Source organism: Nansenia antarctica (assembly GCF_963989245.1).
Source record: "Nansenia antarctica genome assembly, chromosome: 2".
NCBI lineage: Eukaryota > Metazoa > Chordata > Actinopteri > Argentiniformes > Microstomatidae > Nansenia > Nansenia antarctica.
Window position 1 is genome coordinate 60,115,529 of NC_137675.1, and position 20,747 is coordinate 60,136,275.

At 42.0% G+C, this 20,747-nt stretch overlaps 1 protein-coding gene across 1 annotated transcript in view; it reads right to left on the bottom strand.

The window, feature by feature from the left end:
- The window catches only part of LOC308150375 (putative ATP-dependent RNA helicase TDRD12), a gene marked incomplete at both ends in the record, with an annotated part of 41,063 nt that extends 20,919 nt beyond the window's left edge, over window positions 1-20,144 (bottom strand). Inside the window, 5 exons of the mRNA XM_080523215.1 lie at window positions 2,310-2,365; window positions 4,317-4,436; window positions 5,814-5,950; window positions 8,936-9,100; window positions 20,037-20,144. Coding sequence (XP_080379341.1) covers window positions 2,310-2,365; window positions 4,317-4,436; window positions 5,814-5,950; window positions 8,936-9,100; window positions 20,037-20,144 — 586 coding nt within the window. The remainder of the gene's footprint in view (window positions 1-2,309; window positions 2,366-4,316; window positions 4,437-5,813; window positions 5,951-8,935; window positions 9,101-20,036) is intronic.
- Between the last annotated feature and the right edge of the window lie 603 nt (window positions 20,145-20,747).

A 20,747-nucleotide genomic window follows, 5' to 3' on the forward strand; every position in this document is an offset into this window, starting at 1 on the left:
GGGCTACCTGTACCTCAGCAGGGCTACCTCTACCTCTACCTCAGCAGGGCTACCTCTACCTCAGCAGCGCGTGTGTCGCGGAGCTGCTGCGGCTCTCACTCGTGCGGTATCTTTCTACATTGAGTTTGCCTTTCTGAAAAGTGAAGACAGTCATCTATGAGCAATATCTGCCGATACTAGGGATGCACCGAAGGTTCGGCCACCGAATGTATTCGGCCGAATAATAGCAATAACAATGCTTCATTATCAGACAATGACAGAATAACGGTGCTCTAACCTGTATGCAACCTGTGCTCCTACCCTGCCAGTCTGCACTGATATAGGACAACAGTGCAACAACTTCGCGGCTGAACTTCTTGTTGTGACATTTTTGTTCATCCCGCCCCTTTGTCACTTTGGTTTCTTGGAAACAAAACATGCCCCCCACCCCCAAACCCTACTGTTAGCAGATAGAAAAACAAGCTCACTTTGCTGACAAATTAAGCGTATTTAGTGATCGTAAAACAGTTGCTTGTTATATCGCGTGGGTACTTCAAGTTGCGTATTATGAAAAACTAAAATCACATTTTGTTCAAAAGAAAGCTATGTTTAGGATTCACAAGGTTTCACAGTTGACAACTGGTTGCACCTTTCATCAGCTGCCATCACATATGGACCTAACTGTATACTTCCTGGATTTGGATGATGAATCACCAATATGTAGGAATAAGACATTAGGGGATGTGAAATATACTGCAAGTTTAGAAAACTAAAAACAGCCAAACTCACATTAGGAACCGGCCTTTGAGCACTCGAAGCAGGATTCAGAAACGTCAGGAATCTGTTAAGAAAAAGTAGGAATTAACTTGACTCTCTTTGGAGCTATTACAAAACTAAAAGTCAATATCTTACCTGACCCGATTCAGATTTTTTTAACAAGTCTGACCCGGAGAAATTTCTGTGTCCTGTGTGTCCTCTCTCAACCCATGGTGCCTAAACCCACACATGTTTAAACAATTCAGATCTAATTACATCATGCTGCATATAATGCAGCCATATTTCTGAGTTTATTCTCAAAACGATGTAAAAACATTTGTACCCCTCGTCACTGTCAAGCTCTGGATGGTGCGCCTCCTTTTGGTTAATTCCGCCTCCCTCAGAGAGCTTTCTGACCTTTCCTTGGCCCTTAAATAAAACCACAAAGAACATTTAAATTAATTGGGGTAATTCAATTGCAAATCACAGTAATCTCTCCTAGACGTTGATATGGGCAGTGACACTGACCTGTGATGCTCCATTGGAAGTCTGCAATGCCACTTGCCCTGATGTTATTACCGGTCTCTGATTGGTCACTGAAGAAATCAATATAGAGGGCTTTTTTTATAAGTGGTACCATCAAAATCTACCCCTTTCAAAATACATGCATTAGCATTGTGGAAAAGGGGAAAATAATAATAATAATAATAATAATAATAATAATAATAGTGCATTCACCTTTCGTGACAGCAGGGTGCCTGGGTGAGACCAGGGGTGACAGTGATCGTATGGTGCAGCCATTTGTGGCCAGGAAACTCTCCGTGTCAGAGTAGATGTCACAAGTCAGGATGGCAGGGGATCGATCCACAACACCATTCTGTGCAGGGGAATGACTCTTCCCGCTTGGGAAACATGCAAACCTCTTGGTGACTAGATCGTCATTTACACAGATCTGGGAGAGAGAGTGGGAGAATTAGCTTCTATGACTAACGTTAAACAAATGTACGTTAGAAATTCTGCACACTTCACTACTTTTTTCTTTTTGCAAATCCACATTTCCGCACCATCGCACCTTCATGTTTCTTATGGTCAGGTAGAGCTCAATGAAAGTGGAATCAGCTTGTGTTTCACGCAACACTGCCTCCATCTGGTTGGATGCTTCAGGTAAACAATTGAACAGACAATATAGTTATTTTTATGAGTGGGGCAGTCCCACTCATAGTTTTCATTTTATTGGACAGATATAGTGAAGACAGACAGGAAAGTAGGAGAAGAAGGGTGAGAGGGCATGTCAGCAGGGCATGTCAGCAGGGCATGGGCCGGATTCGAACCCATGCCGACATGGGCATATGTGTGCACTGTAGACCGTGGTGCTAGACCACTGGACCACCCCAGGCCACACAGACAATATAGTTAGTGCTGATTTGGGGCTGATATAAGAATCTCAACACTGAAGTTGTACAAGACTATCTATCAACAAAGATGTTAAAATCACACTTCTCATCTTACAATGACACAGAATTATCTTTACAATGCTACAGAATTATCTTGCAATGGACACAACATTAGTTTACCTTGTAAGAGGTTGTGCAGATAGCGAGTAGCAGAGCTGTCCCATTGATTTGACGGTCTAGAATGAAAACGTAAGCTCTCAAGGATCCGTAATAACCACACAATTCAAATCTAATAGCACAATTGCAATTACAGTGATTTAAGACCAATATCAACCCTTACACTAGTCCAGTAGTTAGTCAAACCTTACACTAGTTCAGTAGTTAGTCAAACCTTACACTAGTTCAGTAGTTAGTCAACCCTTACACTAGTTCAGTAGTTAGTCAACTCTTACACTAGTTCAGTAGTTAGTCAACTCTTACACTAGTTCAGTAGTTAGTCAACCCTTACACTAGTTCAGTAGTTAGTCAGCCCTTACACTAGTTCAGTAGTTAGTCAAACCTTACACTAGTTCAGTAGTTAGTCAAACCTTACACTAGTTCAGTAGTTAATCAACCCTTACACTAGTTCAGTAGTTAGTCAACTCTTACACTAGTTCAGTAGTTAGTCAACCCTTACACTAGTTCAGTAGTTAGTCAACCCTTACACTAGTTCAGTAGTTAGTCAACCCTTACACTAGTTCAGTAGTTAGTCAACCCATACACTAGTTCAGTAGTTAGTCAAACCTTACACTAGTTCAGTAGTTAGTCAACCCTTACACTAGTTCAGTAGTTAGTCAACCCTTACACTAGTTCAGTAGTTAGTCAACCCTTACACTAGTTCAGTAGTTAGTCAACCCTTACACTAGTTCAGTAGTTAGTCAACCCTTACACTAGTTCAGTAGTTAGTCAACCCATACACTAGTTCAGCAGTTAGTCACCCTTACACTAGTTCAGTAGTTAGTCAACCCTTACACTAGTTCAGTAGTGTTAGGGATTTGTATTAAATACTGTGTGTTCATTTAAATAACATGTGACTGGGATCAGTTGAAGTCTCACAGAGTCATGGAAGAGAGGCTCTGCTTTTGAGCGACGTGGGGGGAAGGGGCTCCTGACTGGGAGAAAGTATTGTGGTTCAAACCGCCTGTAGATTGCTTATTTTTACCTATGTACTAACAACCATTTTGTACCTGCTGTTATGATATCCTATTTTCCTATACTCATTTTATACTATCATAACTAATGATTAATGATAAGTCTATTCTTCAATATTGTATTTTAAACTTGTTAATCGAATCCCAAGTCATGGGAATCTGTGGGCCTGGCAACAGTGATGTTTACACAAGCGATCCTGATAAGGACATAGAACCATACAGACCTGGTCATGGAAGGAATGTGTTTGAAGATTAAATAACTGGCCAATTAGTGCTTTAGAACGTATGTAGAATACACCCAAAATAACTATCAAAATATCTGTGCATTCTAAAAACATAACTGTGTGCATATGCTTACTGGTTCCTTAAAAAAACATTAGAATGTGTGTGTGTCTAAGGTCGTGTTAGGCTGTTCAGGACAACGTTGCAGACAGAGTGTCCAAACACTCCCACCATGACAAACGACCGGGGGGTCAGAAGAAGAAGATAACACACTCGCACGGACACCGAAAGGAGTCGAACGCCACATTCAGACATAAAACAGACGTTTACCATAAAACCTACGAGAGGGACAGCCCATCCCAAAATGTTAAAGAAAAATAGATATAGACTGTGGACCCAGGCGAAACGTGGCTCTTGTCCGGTGAAGCTTCGGCAGTGAACCAGCTATTCTGGTCTGCGGAGGTGAAGCTAGATAAGACCCCTTTCCATGGAATGAAATGCTATTGTATGCTGATATTATTGTTTGCCGATGTGCTCGAATAAATATTCTCTTAAAGAACAGTTCAGTAGTGGTGCCGAATATTTGATTGGATCATTTTATCTTAGAAGTTATATCAAGGACGTCTCGTTGAGATTAAACGGACTCGCTTGTAAGTGACGACTCAATTAAATCAATTCTGGAGAAGTTGATCACCTTACAAAAGTTAGTCAACCCTTACACTCGTTCAGTAGTTAGTCAACCCTTACACTAGTTCAGTAGTTAGTTAACCCTTACACTAGTTCAGCTTTCTCTTCGTAGATGGACACCTGGAGCCTCACAGGTTGGATACCAGCCAGCTGGAACTTCCTGACCCAGAAGGGCAGCTGCAGAAACTTCTCCAACGGGGTTCGGACCCTGGAGAAAGAAATAGAAGGGTTCTTTGGAGACAATTATAATGTCATAATCATTATATATTTAGGGATGTACTGATTAATTGGGCAGCAATCGGTATTGGCCGATAATGGTTAGGAAATTGATCAGCCGAATGCTTTGAAATGGCTGATTGTTCAAACCGATATTGCGATATCTAACCTGGCATGATAATTTGATTAGGAATATTTTCTTAATGTCTGTATGTGATCAATTCACCGAAGGAATATACTGTCTTGGACAATAGATCCTAATAAACACTGGTGGCTGATTGTTGTAACTAAAAACCAGCGTGAATTCTCTCTGAAAGGTCCGTAAACCCAGACATTCTGCTCCTCTGAATGAGCCTTGTACGTGGTCAAAAGGGTGAGTTTCTGAAATTCAATGGATGCAAAATGCTCATAGGTCCAGAGATGCCAGACACACACACACACACACACACACACACACACACACACACACACACACACACACTCAGGGATTACTGAAAGGCAGTAATCTGCTCCTGCTCATTAACAAACCTATTTGTCAGATCATTTGATCCGTTTTAATCTCATGTTTGTTTTTTGAGTGAGAGAGTGATTATAACAGCCAGCTGGGATGGATTGGGCAAAGCATGCTGTAAACTGAGATTATGTTAAGATTAAGACAGTGAAGGCCTATCTGAAGCCTCTCTCTCCGGAGGTCTTTCCAACTCTGATGGCCTGTCAGACCAATTTACCCATAATGACCTAAGATCAGTTTTGCCCTTTCCTACATAATGATTACGCTATGGTAAACTGACTCTAGATCAGAGCCCCGTTTCACCACCTGAACCCGAAGCGTTGCAGAGTGCAGTGTCACTTGTCTTAGGTCAATGTCAGGCGCCGGCTAAAAGCCAACAATGTAAATGTAACAAATAATCGGTATGGGTATTGGCCGATTGTGTTATGAATAATCGGTAAGGGCCCTGAATTTTCATACTAGTGCATCCCTACTTGCAGCCCACCACAGCATAGTTTGAGACAGATCTAGATGAGAATTTATATAATAGGAATGACCATGAACGGTTTTCAAATCTAACTAATTAACCGTAGCAACTAGTATGGTTGTTTTATTCCCTTCTACATGTTACCTATATTTTTGGGGGGGAGAGAGAGAGAGAGAGAGAGAGAGAGAGAGAGAGAGAGAGAGAGAGAGAGAGAGGGGAATTCAAGCACTTTCAATGACCCATCTCAATTTTCAAATACTTTTAAGGCCTTGATTTTTTCCCCCTCAAATTCACAAACTTTCAAGGATTTCAAGGACCCGTGGGAACCCTGATTACAGCAACGCATTGTTCTTCTAGTCCTGTATTGTTTCAGTAGCAGAGTCGAGACATACTCATCTGAGCAGACGACGGTGTGTTCTCCGTGGTCGACCAGGAAGCACATGGCCTGACTGCCGACGGTACCCAGGAAGAGGGACTCCACTATGGCTCTGCACCAGTTCTTCAGGCCAGAGACGTACACCACACACACCTGGGGGAGCAACACAGTAGACCCAAGTCAGGGTATATACAGGAATCTTGAGGTTAATTTCAATACCTTTCTAAGACTTTTTAAAGACCTTGTCAATATTTTTCCAGACCTCACCGCCACTTCGAGCTGTAACCGTTTACATCAGTAACACCTTTAACTTAACAGTTTTAGTTTGAAATAGACTAGACCACTATCATACAACAGAATGTCCGGTTCATCTTTGTTTTTTAATAAAACGAATAAATTCACAAACTTTTACTTAAGGTTTTTAGGACTCAAACTCTTTGGACATAGTCTAATTCAGAAAAATACCTACAAAATTCAAGACCTCATAACATCGTGATACGACTTTTTAATACTTATTAAGGGTCTTGATTTTCCCAAAATTGATTTATCAACTTTTAATACTTTTCAAGACACCGCGGATACCCTGCAAGTTCTCCATCTCATGTAGGAAGAAGAGCTGTGGTCATTCATAGGGATGGAAATCGAGAACTGGAATATGTTCTTTTGTTTTATCGACGCCGGCATATTTTTTCTGACAGTTGCGCGTTGCAAAAACCCATGCGTCAAACTCTGTGGTGTAGTATCCGGCGTAGATATAGAAACGTAGATACCTCATTGGACACGGCTGTATGTAGCCGGTATGCGTCTGACTGTCTATCGTCGTGCACGAGGCATCTACTGTGTGTAATATCTATGGTATCCGAAGTGTAAAGTTTTATTTAGTCGCAAAAAAGACAGTATTCAAGCGCTCAGGCTATGCCACAATTCATTTCAATTCAACTTTATTCGCCATGTGCAGTGCACACGGTATTCTCCAAGCGGAAAAAGCTACAGTACATAAAACAACAAGCCGAAAACACAACAATACTCAAGACACACAATATATACGAGTGAATAAATAACAACTTAGTGCAAAAACATGTTAAGTGCAAGGTGCAATGATCAGGAGTTTTGAGGAGGGTTATGGCTTTGGGGAAGAAACTGTTCAAGTGGCGTGATGTTTTTGACCTGATGGCCCTGTACCGCTGTCCAGAAGGGAGTAATTCAAACAAGCTGTGAGCTGGATGTGAGGGGTCAGCCACAATCTTGCGTGTTCTCTTCAATGATCTGGAGCTATGGAGGTCTGTGATGGGAGGCAGAGGGCAGCCGATGAGCCGCTCAGCTGTACTTACGACTCTTTGTAGCTTGGCCTTGGCTCGGGCAGACGCAGTGTCGTACCAGACAGTGATGGAAGATGTTAGGATGCCTTCTATGACGGCCCTGTAGAACTGGACCAGGATGTGACGACTGATGTGAAGTCTCTTCAGCTGACGCCTGACGGAGGAAGAACAAACGCTGCTGGCCTTTTTTCACTAAATGGGTGATGTTGTTATCCCATTTTAGTTTGTTGGAGATGGTAGTGCCCAGAAACTTGAATTCATCCACTATCGTGACAGGGGAGTTATTGATGACCAGTGGAGAGTGAGTTGGAGCCTTTTTCCAGAAGTCCATAATCTCCTCCACTGTCTTGGTCCTCTACGAGGACACTGAATAATAATGCACCCATTGATACTTTGCGCTCTGTGCCAGATAGTGCTACTAATGTGTTAATGTTTCTTTGTCTGGGACAAAATATCGATACAGCGATTATTGTGTCACGGCCTCTTGTGATACAATTATCAGTTCACGTCGCCAAATATCGATGTTTGAAAAAAGAAATTGAGGGGAGAAACAAGCTGCGGGCTACGACTATTCTATCGCTGGGTTTATCATGCAAAGACCTTCGCCCGTGCAGTGTAGTTGAAAATAAAGGTTTCCGCAGAATGACGCAAAATAAAATGCATAGTTTAATATTATCAGTATGTATTTGTGTGATGTGACTTAGTTTGCTTTTGAATTATATCTTTTATGCAGCAGTGGTGTGCAGCTTGCTACCTTTTGCCTATTTTTGCTGTTTATTTGAGTTACAGAGATGCATCTCTTTATTGTGTGTTTTGTTGTGATTACGTTAGTGTGTTTTCTTGTTATGATTTGATTATCGTTGACAGCTGTGCTCCTTCAACCCCATGGAATCAGAGGCTCGTTGAGCACAGACCAGAAAGGTGCCGGTGTTGGTAGTGAAAACTCAGCCATCCTCTTCGCCAATGTTATATTTCAGAGGCATGAAAGAATTGAGGTCCACACCGTGTTTGTAGTTTTAGTGACGTCGCAAACACCAAAACACAGTGTCCTACATAACAGTCGCATGCTCAATAACCTAAATGAGCCACTCTCCATGGAAAACAAGCTTTGATTGAATTCATATTATTTATTTATTTTGTTTGCAATAATGCAAAGCGGTTCCAAGACATAATAAGGTCATTTTTGTTTCTTTTTTTCCAGCCTAGTAATAAATAAATAATGTGTTATTTAATTCACTATTTGTATTCTTGAATCCATATGTCTTTAGACTACACCAGATTAATGTTAATTATGTGTTAATTAAAAACACAAATCTTCATTATTATTATTATTTTATTTTTTAAATATCGGTATTGGCAGTATATCGGCAGATATTGCTCATAGATGATCGGTGGCCAAAAAAACGGTATCGGGGCATCCCTAGTATCAATAACATCTTATCAATCACCATCCCTATTCACCTCCACATTCAAGTCATGCATGGGCTAAAGTTCCAGTGGTTCTCAAACCTCTCCTCGGGCCCCCCAGCCGCTCCACATATTTGATCCGTTCCACCACCAGCACACCTGATTCAACTAATCAAGTACAAAGCGATTATGATTTGTACTTGATTAGTTGAATCAGGTGTGCTGGTGGTGGAACAGACCAAATATGTGGAGTGGCTGGGGGGCCCGAGGAGAGGTTTGAGAACCACTGAGCTAAGCCATGTAGAAATGCAGGCATATGTTTACTAGAAACTACAAAATGTGTTTCTTATACCATGAAAATGTCTCCAGAACAGGTAGATGGAGAATGTGTGCAACAGTTCACAGTCATTACCTGCCCTTCGTGTATAGATGAAGGCTTTATCTTCTGCACATCCTGGTTGACCTCATGATAGAAGAGGTTCATCTTCACCTGCAGGTCTTCATACACTTTTGGACTCTCTGGTTCGATCCCTGGTCCCTTCACGATCCGGCCCCAGAGACAGAACGGATTCTCAGCCTTCGATAGAGAGCATGTCAAGTCAACTATACAGGTTAGGTCTCAAAGATGCAAGGTAACAATATGGTATGGGGGAGGCGGTAGCCTAGTGGTTAGAGAGGCCGGCTAGCAATCGGAAGGTCACTGGTTCGATCCCCGCCTCATGAGGGAGCTGCATGTGCTCTTGAGCAAGGCACTTAACCCCTAATTGCTCCAGGGGAGCCGACTATTGCTGACCCTGTGCCTAGAGCAAAAAATACCAAATTCCAACAATTGATTGACAAGTTGATTGCATGGCAAATAAAACATTCATTCTTCTTCTAACAAGGTCAGAACTTGAACCGACATCAGCCACTATTAATACTACACATTTATGCAATGATGAAATAATTACCTTCAAAATGGATATGTGAAGCATCGTTCAAACCTCCAACAGCTTGGCCAACTGCAAGTTAAAACAAAGAATATCGCACGTGGCTGTGTTACATATAATTGAAACTTGCTTTATGAGCTTAGCTTCCACAACACAGCAACAAACTCAGCTTGGTGTGTTCTTCAAATCTATAAGCTATATAATAATGGTTAAAATAGTTAGTTATAGTCGTGCATTTTATGATTTTGCTCAATAAAATAACTAAGCACGTGCGGTTAGCTTGCTTAGCTAATGACTTCACGAGAAACGCAGTCTGGTAATAAACTAATATGGTAAACAGAGATTTTCTTGGCTAATTATAATTTCAGCTAGCAGATAATTCGCTTGCACATGCCTTTTTGAAACGTGATAGCTTAGCAATTTCACTAGTTTTGTACATTCTTAAAGTTCGCTGAGCAAGAAGTCCAACGCACCGAACACAGACCTGACTGGATCACCTGCAATGTGATTGGTCAATCACAGCGAGCTGCTACTTGCTGTAGCTAACCCGTTGCCACTGCTTCCCTGTATGAATCCTATGAATCCTGTATGAATCCTATATGAATCCTTGTATGAATTTCGTACCCGTTTTAGTTGAAGTGTAAGTATAAGTGTATATGGATTAGTTTTAGTTTTTTGTGTGTTTGTTGTCCAGGTAGAATCAACCAACGGAATTAGCTAACCGGCGTCATCCACATCAGCAACGTGGTTATCGAAGTGATCGGGTATATAAATGTGTAATGTTCTCTACTGCCACAAGGACCCCAATTGAAATAAGCCAGTGGCTTTCTTGGGTTTTTATCCTGTTAGTTGACCTTGTATGTAATATGTACTTTCATGTACCTACTTCTGCAAATCTTCTAATAAAGTTTTCAATCAATCAATTCAATCAATCAAACCACCAGGTGGCGGTGTAAGATGTATTCACTCCGCTGCCCACCAGATGGCGGTATAGATGTATTCCCTCCGCTGCCCACCAGACGGCGGTATAGATGTATTCCCTCCGCTGCCCACCAGATGGCGGTATAGATGTATTCACGTCCGTCAGAAACTTCACTTTCAGTCCCTGCCGTTTTTCACCAAATGAATTAGGATATTAGAAATAGAATTACAAACCCTTAAAAGCAATAATTGAGATGTTTATTTCCATAGATAAGTTAAATATAAATGTGTCGTTCCTTTATCCATATTAACTATTTCTATACTAAAATGCTAAAAACAAGTTTAACGTTGGCACTTTTATTTTGAAGCGAGGAGGGAGGTGGACAGGCAGAGTCGGACTGTCTGTTGTCGTTCACGGGACACAGATGCAATTCTGGAGGCAAACTAATCCCAGGAAACTCGTCCTCGTTCGTAATTCCAAATGGAGACAAAAAGGGCAGTGCTTGTAAATGCTGTCCCCCCCTTATGGACACATCATTGCCAATGAGAAGTGGAGGGGCTCAGTACTCGTGCAAAACTCGTTTGAAGGGGAAGTTAAACTCGCTAAGCAACCTAGTCAAAACAAACAGCCACTTGATACGACTGCATGGTAACTTGCCTTCTCAACTCACCCATCAACTTTGAACTTTTGATGTTCAATCAATTGATTCTCAATTGACATCTGGTTAAATAAAATAAATACAACTTCCCCCGGAAGTTCGGAGTAACGCAGGACCAACCAATCAAGGTGATGAAAAACAGTAACACCTCAAATGATCATGTCCTTTTGATCAAAGTTCAACTGATGAGTGAGTTGGGAAGGTTGTCTGACTCGGTGGTAAAGTGCCATGGAGTCGGATAAGACAACAACTGTCTGATCTGTGGGTAGACAACACTACTCATTTGTTGAAGCACTTTTTTTAGCCTTTAAATTTTTTGGGGGGGGGACACACAAATGACCCTGACAACACAAACGATAGAATAAGCCTTTATGGTGTAGCATGTATTGCAGGCTAAACTTCTTCCTATAGAATTGTACCTATCATTTACTTATTTGACTCTAGGAAGTGTGAAAATCATCTTCGAGAATGAGCTTGGCGTGGTTGACTTTCATCTGTCCAATAAAAGCTGTATCCTGTACGTCTGTGAGTGTGACATTGTGGCTGGAAATAACTACAAAAGAAAACTTGTTCGGTTTAGAAATGTAAGTTTAAATTCAATTTTGTGTTGTTTACTACTACTATTTTAAAGGTTTTCATTAGTGTTTTTATTTTTTTTTAACTGTTTTTATTTGGGGTTTTAAATTTTATATAGAGGGCACAAACAAAACAATACAACGACAAGGACAATATTAAACATACACAGCAAGAACCCCAGAGCTGATTGAAACCCCAACAGAACCCAGACAGGACCACTGGAACTGTGAAGACTCCGGGGCAGCCCAATCAACTCCCCCCCCCACCTGTTGTTATCAGCCGAGAAAATGAGTTTAATTCAAGATTTAAAAGGAACTGATGTTTATGATTGTATTTCAGTCTTCCTTTATATCCCTCCGTAGCTGTCTATCTCCCCTTCAACATGCCTAGTGCGTTCCACAACGGACCTTGCCCGGCCACGCGCTAAATTATACTAGATTTTCTCCGGTGTCAGGGAGTGAGCAGCCATATAAGAATAAGACCACCTGATAAGAATAAGACCATTATATTATTACAGTATAAGCAGCACTCGAGTTGAGGGGGGATGGCATCCCCCCTGAAATAAAAACAGTCAAAATCGCCCCCCTCTTTCCATACTTTGTCATTTTATCAATGAACGTGGTATTACTGCTTTTTCAAGGTGCGAGGGGGCACGCACACATGCAATGACATTTTTACCAAGTTACTGACACTGAAGTCACTGACGAGGGGATGCTAAAATTGTCCTCTTATGATAAAATCCACCACCTCCCCTGATTTTCTTTTACAACTTGAGTAGAGTATAAGCATGTGCCTGGTTATGAATGAATGAATGAATGAATGAATGAATGGTCTTTATTGTCATTGCTATAGTACAGGTACCAAACAACGAAATTTGGGAGGGGTGGCTCCCCTGGTGCTAGGAAAGAAAAAAAACCTAAAAAAACAAGAAGGGAAAGGAGCTGGTTTACATAAATAAAGGCTATGTACACTATCCACTATACTATACTGTACAGATAAAACGACTAGGGTTGTCATATTGCACATAGTGTTATTGCACATTCATTTAAAGTGTCGCAGTTTGCAGGCTTGAAATGTACACATTTGTGCCTCAGCACTACGTACACCTGATTTTTCAATCCAGCAGCTGCCATCAATCCGTCCAGACTGTCCAGGGCCCAGAACCTAGGTCTTTGCTGTGTTCAGGGCCTGGATGGCCCTTGGGTAGAAGCTGAGCTTCAGTCTGTTTGTCCTTGCGGCCATGGTCCTGTACCGCCTTTTCGAGGGCAGCCGGGCAAAGTGTTCGTACCCAGGGTGGGATGGGTCTCTGGAGATCTTGGAGGCCTTCCTGAGGCAGCGTGTGTTGTACAGCTCTTCCAGAGAGGGGAGGGGGGCGCCGGTGATCTTCTGGGCTGTTCTCACGACTCTCTGTAGCGCATTTAGTTGTCATGATCAAACGTTACAAATGCAACTTAAGCCCCTTTTCCATTACAGGGCCAGCCCGGGTCGACCCGGGCTGGCCTGCTTCTTTGGCGCTTTTCCATTTGTCGGCCCGGGTCGCCTCGGCTCGGTTCGGGTCGCTTCTTTAGCTACCCTTCTTAACCAGGAACCAAATTTAGACCCGGAACCTTTTTGCCAGGCTGCGTGTGACGTGTGACGCTGCACACCGTTGATTGGTCAATGGAAATCGTCATCCCATGTTCATAGATTTCTTCGCTAACCGCCATCTTGAAATACCACATTCGCTCTTGGAAAATGTCACTACAGTTTCTGTAATAGCTTATTAATAAAGATTCGAAAAATTATGCTGACCATCGTATTATCTTAGTTTAATGTCATTTCAATGCATCATAGAACTTTTATTTACAACAAGCATAACACAAAAATCGCTATTATGCACCGTCTTTGCCCGTGAATAACACCGGCTGTGAATGTGGTAGAAACACAATACTCCTTTGCTAACTTCACCATCGGTATACGGTCATTTTGAGCCCTTAACCACCGCGCTGACACCCCGAGAAGTTATGCTTTTAACCGTAAACTCAATGAACCAGGAGTTCACCCGCTGCTGCTCGCAGAACCGCGCCTGCTGGTTGAAACTCCCGTTGACAGCGGGGGCAGAGAACAGTTTTACCAGGGAATTCGCGCTGTCGACCGTGATAGGAGTGTAGGATCGACACCATTCAAATGGTTTTGGATTCCCTGTCCTCTCCCCTATCCGGACACGTTTGAATTGTTATCCTAACCCACGGTGAACCAAAGTTATTAACCCGCAAAGCACAGCTTGCTGCTGGATGAAACTCCTGTTGACAGCGGGGGCAGAGAAAAGTTTTACCAGGGAATTCGCTCCGCGCTGTCGACCGTGATAGGAGTGTAGGATCGACACCATTCAAATGGTTTTGGATTCCCTGTCCTCTCCCCTATCCGGACACGTTTGAATTGTTATCCTAACCCACGGTAAACCAAAGTTATTAACCCGCAAAGCAACGCTTGCTGCTGGATGAAACTCCTGTTGACAGCGGGGGCAGAGAAAAGTTTTACCAGGGAATTCGCTCCGCGCTGTCGACCGTGATAGGGGTGTAGGATCGACACCATTCAAATGGTTTTGGATTCCCTGTCCTCTCCCCTATCCGGACACGTTGGAATTGTTATCCTAACCCACGGTAAACCAAAGTTATTAACCCGCAAAGGGTGCCTCCGGGCACCGTGTTTGTCCGTGCATAACACGGCACACAATGATACTACAGTTCATAAAGCAGACAAGTGAAGGCAGTGGTTTTAAGGGTTCAAAAAACATGACTTTATTATGTGTACATAGCTTCCTCTCTCTCTTTCTCTATCTCTCCAAAAAAATCACGGTTAGTAATATACCACATGCCGAGGAAAAAGTATACGATAGCTTCAAGTTCCTCCATGTCGCTATTGTGTCTCGTGAAAATATACGTCACCACCATGGCGCGCTTTTATGACGCGTAACTCCGCCTACTATCTCCTACTCCTCCTACTCGTTCCTGGTCTGTTGTGTATAGTGGAAAACCAGAACTGTTCAAAAGCGTGCCGAAGCGTGCCGACCCGAACCGACCCGAAGCGATCCGGGCCGATAATGGAAAAGCGCCATTACAGAGAAGCCACCCTTCTCTGCCCTCTCCCGCTTCCAGACGAACGCCTACCCTATATTATAGAACTTGGCTTAATTCAGCCGCTATAATTGAGCCGCTATCACAGGGCGTTAATACAAGCCTCATTCACCTGCGTTCATTTTACCTGCGTTGGTATTTATAGAAGGAAGCACGTACGCAACTTTAAACCATCTCAGCCCGTTTTATAAATAATGCTTACGTTCGTTTAGAAAAATGTGCTTACGTGAAAGTCAAAGATGACGTTCAAGTACTTTTTTTATAAATGAGGCCCGTGGACAATCTTATTGATCTCTCCTGCGACAGCGCGTTGAAACGGACTTTCTCACAGAAGCACCTGACAAACTTCTGGCTTCATGTTGCCTCGGAGTATCCTGAGCTGTCCAACAGAGCTGTGCGCTTTCTGATGCCTTTCCCGACGACATATCTCTGTGAGACTGGCTTTTCGGCGCTTGTGGCATTAAAGACAAAATACAGGAATAAACTGAATGTTGAGCCAGATCTTCGACTGAGGCTGTCATCCCTTAAGCCAGACATTAAGCATTTGGTGTCTGCCGTGCAACATCAGGGGCCCATTCCACTAAGGTCGATTATCTTCTAAGCCTCGATAAAGTTCTAAGCCTCGATAATGTTAGCTTGCGTTCGGTTCCATCAATGTGGCTCAAATAATTCGCTGCTTGGTTGAGCTCCTTCTGAGTCAGATATAATTAGCCTGGTCGCGACCCGGCTAAAACACAGGCTAAAGTAAGACGCGCGTCAAAAAAGGCTCACAGGCGGAAACTACATCCCGAACGACAGTTCCTCTTTTAGGAAATATTAGTTCCCACTTCACACGAGATAGATAGATGGATAGGTTGACTGTGTGATAGATAGATAATTTGATATTTTGAAAGTGTGATCGATCGATAGATAGTTTGATTGTGTGATAGATAACTTGATATTTTGAAAGTGTGATAGATAGATCGATAGATCAATAAATAAAAGAGTGTAAAAAAACCAAAAAAATGTCATTGTTTCAACTTGCATTGCTGTCATCACAGTGGTCTGGCTGGCGCAGTGGTTAAGGCAGCCAGCTAGACCTCCAAAGGTTGCGTGTTCGAGACTTGACTAAGTGATTTTTTTTTTTTTTTTACATTTAACCGAAGCCTTCATGCAAAGGCTTCAAACACCATTGTAATCGTGTCAGTTCTTGTAAATTAGCCTGCACCATAATTTTATAGCCTGCATACTTTTTTAGATGAGATTTTAGATTAGATTCAGACAACGAAATGCAGTAAAAAGTGTGTCCGAAGAGGGATTCGAACCACCGTCTAAAAATGACGAATAAATCCTATGGCAGCGGTCGATACCACTAGGCCATTGCGGCGATATGACGGCTTGTAGCCTGCTGCTGATCACCACAGTAGTAATATTCATTTATTAAAATATGAACATAACTGGGGCTAGTATGACCTACGCATTTAATCGGTCAGCAATTTCTTGCCAAACCATTTCCCTCGCCTTGTTAATTGCGGCAGTATTGCACTATTTTACATCTTATTTTTCCGTCTTCATAAAAATCAATAATTCGGAATCCTGCGCAAATGTAGGACCCCTGCAGAGTGGAGTATCTTCATTTCGACAGATCGACTCTTCGGGGCTCTTTATGTCTGCGTGCACGCGCCCATATCGAAGATTTCTAAGCCTGTCTTCTGTGAACACTCATGACACAAGCCTGATCCTCGTTCGAGGAATCACCTGAGGCTTGAATTCCAATCCTGAGTTGCCTGATCGCCGCATTTATTTCAATCGCCGATATACTGATCCACCTTTAGTGGAATGGCCCCCAGCCTTCTTATTAGGTGAGTCAACATTAATGTGTGCCTATTGTTGGTTTTATTTTTATTACTAGGCCTACTGCACTGTATGTATGATGATGCATATGAAATAATAAGATAATTATATATATTTTTGCTTAGGACTTCAGTTTCTGACTGATGATTCTCCTCCACCAACCAAAGACTGACACACCAGAGAGACTGATATGTATTTTTTTGTTTTCTAAAAGAATAAGAGAAAGAAGAATGATATTTAATATTTGAGTTTAATTGAAAGGTGTGTTAAATGTTGAAAACCTCGAAAGCTGTCTTTATTTATTTATCTTTTATGTATTTATGTTAAAGTGAGAATATATTTGAATGAATGAATGAATGGTCTTTATTGTCATTAATACAGTACAGGTACCATACAACGAAATTTAGGAAATTTAGGAAATTTGTAAAGAATGTAAAGCTAAGAATATATTTGAGTTTAATTGAAAGGTTATGTGTTCGACAATTGTTTTATATTGAAAGTTGATGTATATTGAGGAAAGGAGATGTAATGATGTGTCTATTATAGCACGGCTATATATATCATCGACCTGGGGGCCGTTCCACTAACGTTGATTAGTATATTGGCGATTAAAATAAATCCTGCGATCAGGCAACTCGGGATTGGAATTCAAGCCTCAGGTGATTCCTCGAACGAGGATCAGGCTTGTGTCATGAGTGTTCACAGAACACCGGCTTAGAAATCCTCAATATGGGCGCGTGCACGCAGACATAAAGAGCCCCGAAGAGTAAAACTGTCGAAATGAAGATTGATCTTTATGAAGACGACAAATAAGATGTAAAATAGTGTAATACTGCTGCAATTAACAAGGCGAGGGAAATGGTTTGGCAAGAAATTGCTGACCGATTAAATGTCATACTAGCCCCAGTTATTGTTATATGTTCATATTTTAATAAATGAATATTTACTACTGTGGTGATATCAGCAGCAGGCTACAAACCATCTTATCGTCACGATGGCCTAGTGGTATTGACTGCTGCCATGGTATTTATTCGTCATTTTAAGACGGTGGTTCAAATCCCTCTTCAGACACACTTTTTATTGCATTTCGTTGTTTGAATCTAATCTAAAATCTAATCTAAAAAAGTATATAGGCTATAAAATGATGGTGCAGGCTAATTTACAAGAACTGACACGATTACAATGGTGTTTGAAGCCTTTCTGAGTCAATTATGTTCTTCTAACTTTGGCATAGATTATTTTTTCTTATGATTACTGATGGATAGATGTTTCACTTAGACAGATATATATATATATATCAGCGGCAGCTGGTGATAAAAATGTTGGGTGGGGCACAGGTTATGGGGGCATGCTCCACGGGGAAGAATATCAACTTTAAAATCTGGATTTTAGTATGAGAATATATATATAACTTGTATTAAAGGGCAAACTGCAAACACAACAAAAATATAATGTACGTACATTATGATGTATCGGACAGGTTGCTAAGTATGTGGCTGGCAAATAAGGAACAAATATTTACAAATATTATGTATATATACTGTATTAGCTTTCAATATTTTTTATATTAGCTTTCTAAACGAAGACTTGACATGAGACAGTGCCGTGTCACTGGTTTCCCCAACAAGTGACAGGAAATACCTTTGTGATTAACTCACAAAAACTCTATTACACTCCGTAAGTCTTAGAGTGCTATTCGTAACTGTCTTAAACAGTAGCACTTAGAGTGCTATTCAATTACCACACCTCTCTGACACCTCACCTCTCTGACACCACCTCACCTCTCTGACACCACCTCACATCTCTGACACCACCTCACCTCTCTGACACCACCTCACCTCTCTGACACCACCTCTCTGAAAACCATGCACATATCTCTTCTAGTCGTGACGTGTAGTGACGTGTAGTGATTAATCAAAATCCATCTAAAAAAAAAAAAAAAAATCATTGAAAAATAAAATTGCTTCTCATATCTTTATCGGGCTACACTACACGCCGGTGTACTTTAGGAGATAAGCTCCAACATGATATATAGATGTGAACTTTTGTAGCATATTTTGATCATCACATGTTAGGAAAATGTAATCAACATCTCTCTGGTATTTACTGTACAGAAGCAAACTATTAAAAGAAGAAATGTTGCTTTGTGATGTCAAAGGCAGCGGCACTAACAATGTACATTAACAATTGTATAAATATCAAATATTCTGATATCAAGTCCAACAAAAACATGTAGACATGAGTGTACTTATACGCAGTGGCGGGCGGTGCATTTCACACCTAGGCCTTCAGTGATGTCCTACCTGAATTATTCCACCTCTTAATACCATCATTATGACGCCATGGCTCTAGAAACTATACATTTAGACAGAAACGCAGTATAACCGGGCGTTGCCATTGTTATTATAGCGGCACCTTGTCTGGGTGTATTCAATTCATTGCATGAAAACGAAAGTTATTTGCCGAACGTTGCGGTCTGTCGATCTCGATAGGAGAACCGTTTCGAGGTTCCATTTAAGGATGGTTATCTTCCTCGTGTTCATACGGTCACGGGGGTGTGTCGTTTTCCATGGTAGCAGCCCGGGAAGTGGTTAGAAGATCGCATTGAAGCCCCACTTACTCACACAACTGAGCCAGGCAACACAACACACATATCTCTATGGACCCCAGGGTCGCTCCGTATGTCTACATCTCTTGCAGAAAACATCAAATGCTTTGTACTCACCAAAACAACTGATTATTTGAACACAAAATCCATCCTCCTTTCTTTCCTCAAGAAGACTTCAATGACTCTGTTGTACAGTTGATCAGTTCCACCAATAAGTCCTTTTACATGGATATCGTCGCTAACGTCGGGGTTCGGCTTGTAGAACAACACCTTCCATCTACACAAATTAGCGAGATCAAGTTTCAGTGTGTTAGCTCCGCCTCCCAATAGTTTGTATCCAATCAAAAGACGTGAAGGGGCTGATCAGGTGCTCCGCCATCCAGAAGGCCCCTTCGTCGGATTTGCTTGGATTTGCTGCCAACTCGAGATCTGACCACGGCACACCACAGCTCTTTTCTCGCTCACTTTAAATTACATCTGTACTCGCGCCACTGTTGAATCTGCAGGCGGGCAGATTTCTTGGTACCCTGGCAACACATTATGGCTGAATTTGATTGGATAAAAGCTAAAGGCCAGCCCTCCAAATGTCTGGAAGCAGCGCAACCAAGAGGAAAGCTATGAAATGAAGAGAATAGACTACGGGAATAATTTAATACATATTTGTAGAAAAAAAATATAAAAATTAAATGTATATTCTGATGATGTTTAGGCCAGCAGAGAAGGCCTTGCTGGCCCTGACGGCACACCACTGCTTATACGTATATGCACTTACTCAGACAGAAGGAGGATTACACCGACGCTAATGCTAATGCTAGCTTGCGAACTCGTAGTGAATATTCACACTTTTTAAAAAGCTGGGACCGGCGTGTACATCGTGGACCTCGTGGACCATGGTGCCGTTCAGCATCTGCTTGGACCCAACCGAATTGTCTTTTAGTTCAGAAGCACTTCTCCCAGTAGCACATGCAGCCGCCTCCATTGTTTCACTTCCAAAGTGAGCCGCCAAAGTCACGTAACAGTAATGAGGTCTACAATTGGCTATGGGGAGTTGCCTCCCCCTCCTCCATCTGGACGATCAATTGGCTATGGCGGAGATCCCTCCCCCTCCATCCGGATATGATGTAATCTAGCATCTATATTTGCCCTCCGGGGCGCATTCTTTGCGCCCCGGCCGGGAAATAGGAGACAGCCAATTGGAGCGCTGCTACAGCTCACGTGTAAGTCAAAAGTATTTGGCCTGCCATAGACTTGCATTCGACCGGCGCCCCGACTCCTCCCCTATGCATTTTAACAGTGAATTTTACACACACACACAGATCAAATGTTAATTGTATTTGAGGATTTTTAATGAATGCTGATAGGCGCCGACAGAATATCAGCCGCATTTTGTGAATAAACAATGTTTATTTAAAAAAAACTTTTTACAAGTCGCAACTAGGAAGTGAAGGTGGGGGCGGCGCCCCAGCGCCCTCTATTGGCCAGCCGCCACTGGTTCCCAGTCTCTGTGTACGTTCTCAGTCTCTGTGTACGTTCTCAGTCTCTGTGTACGTTCTCAGTCCCTGTATACGTTCTCAGTCTCTGT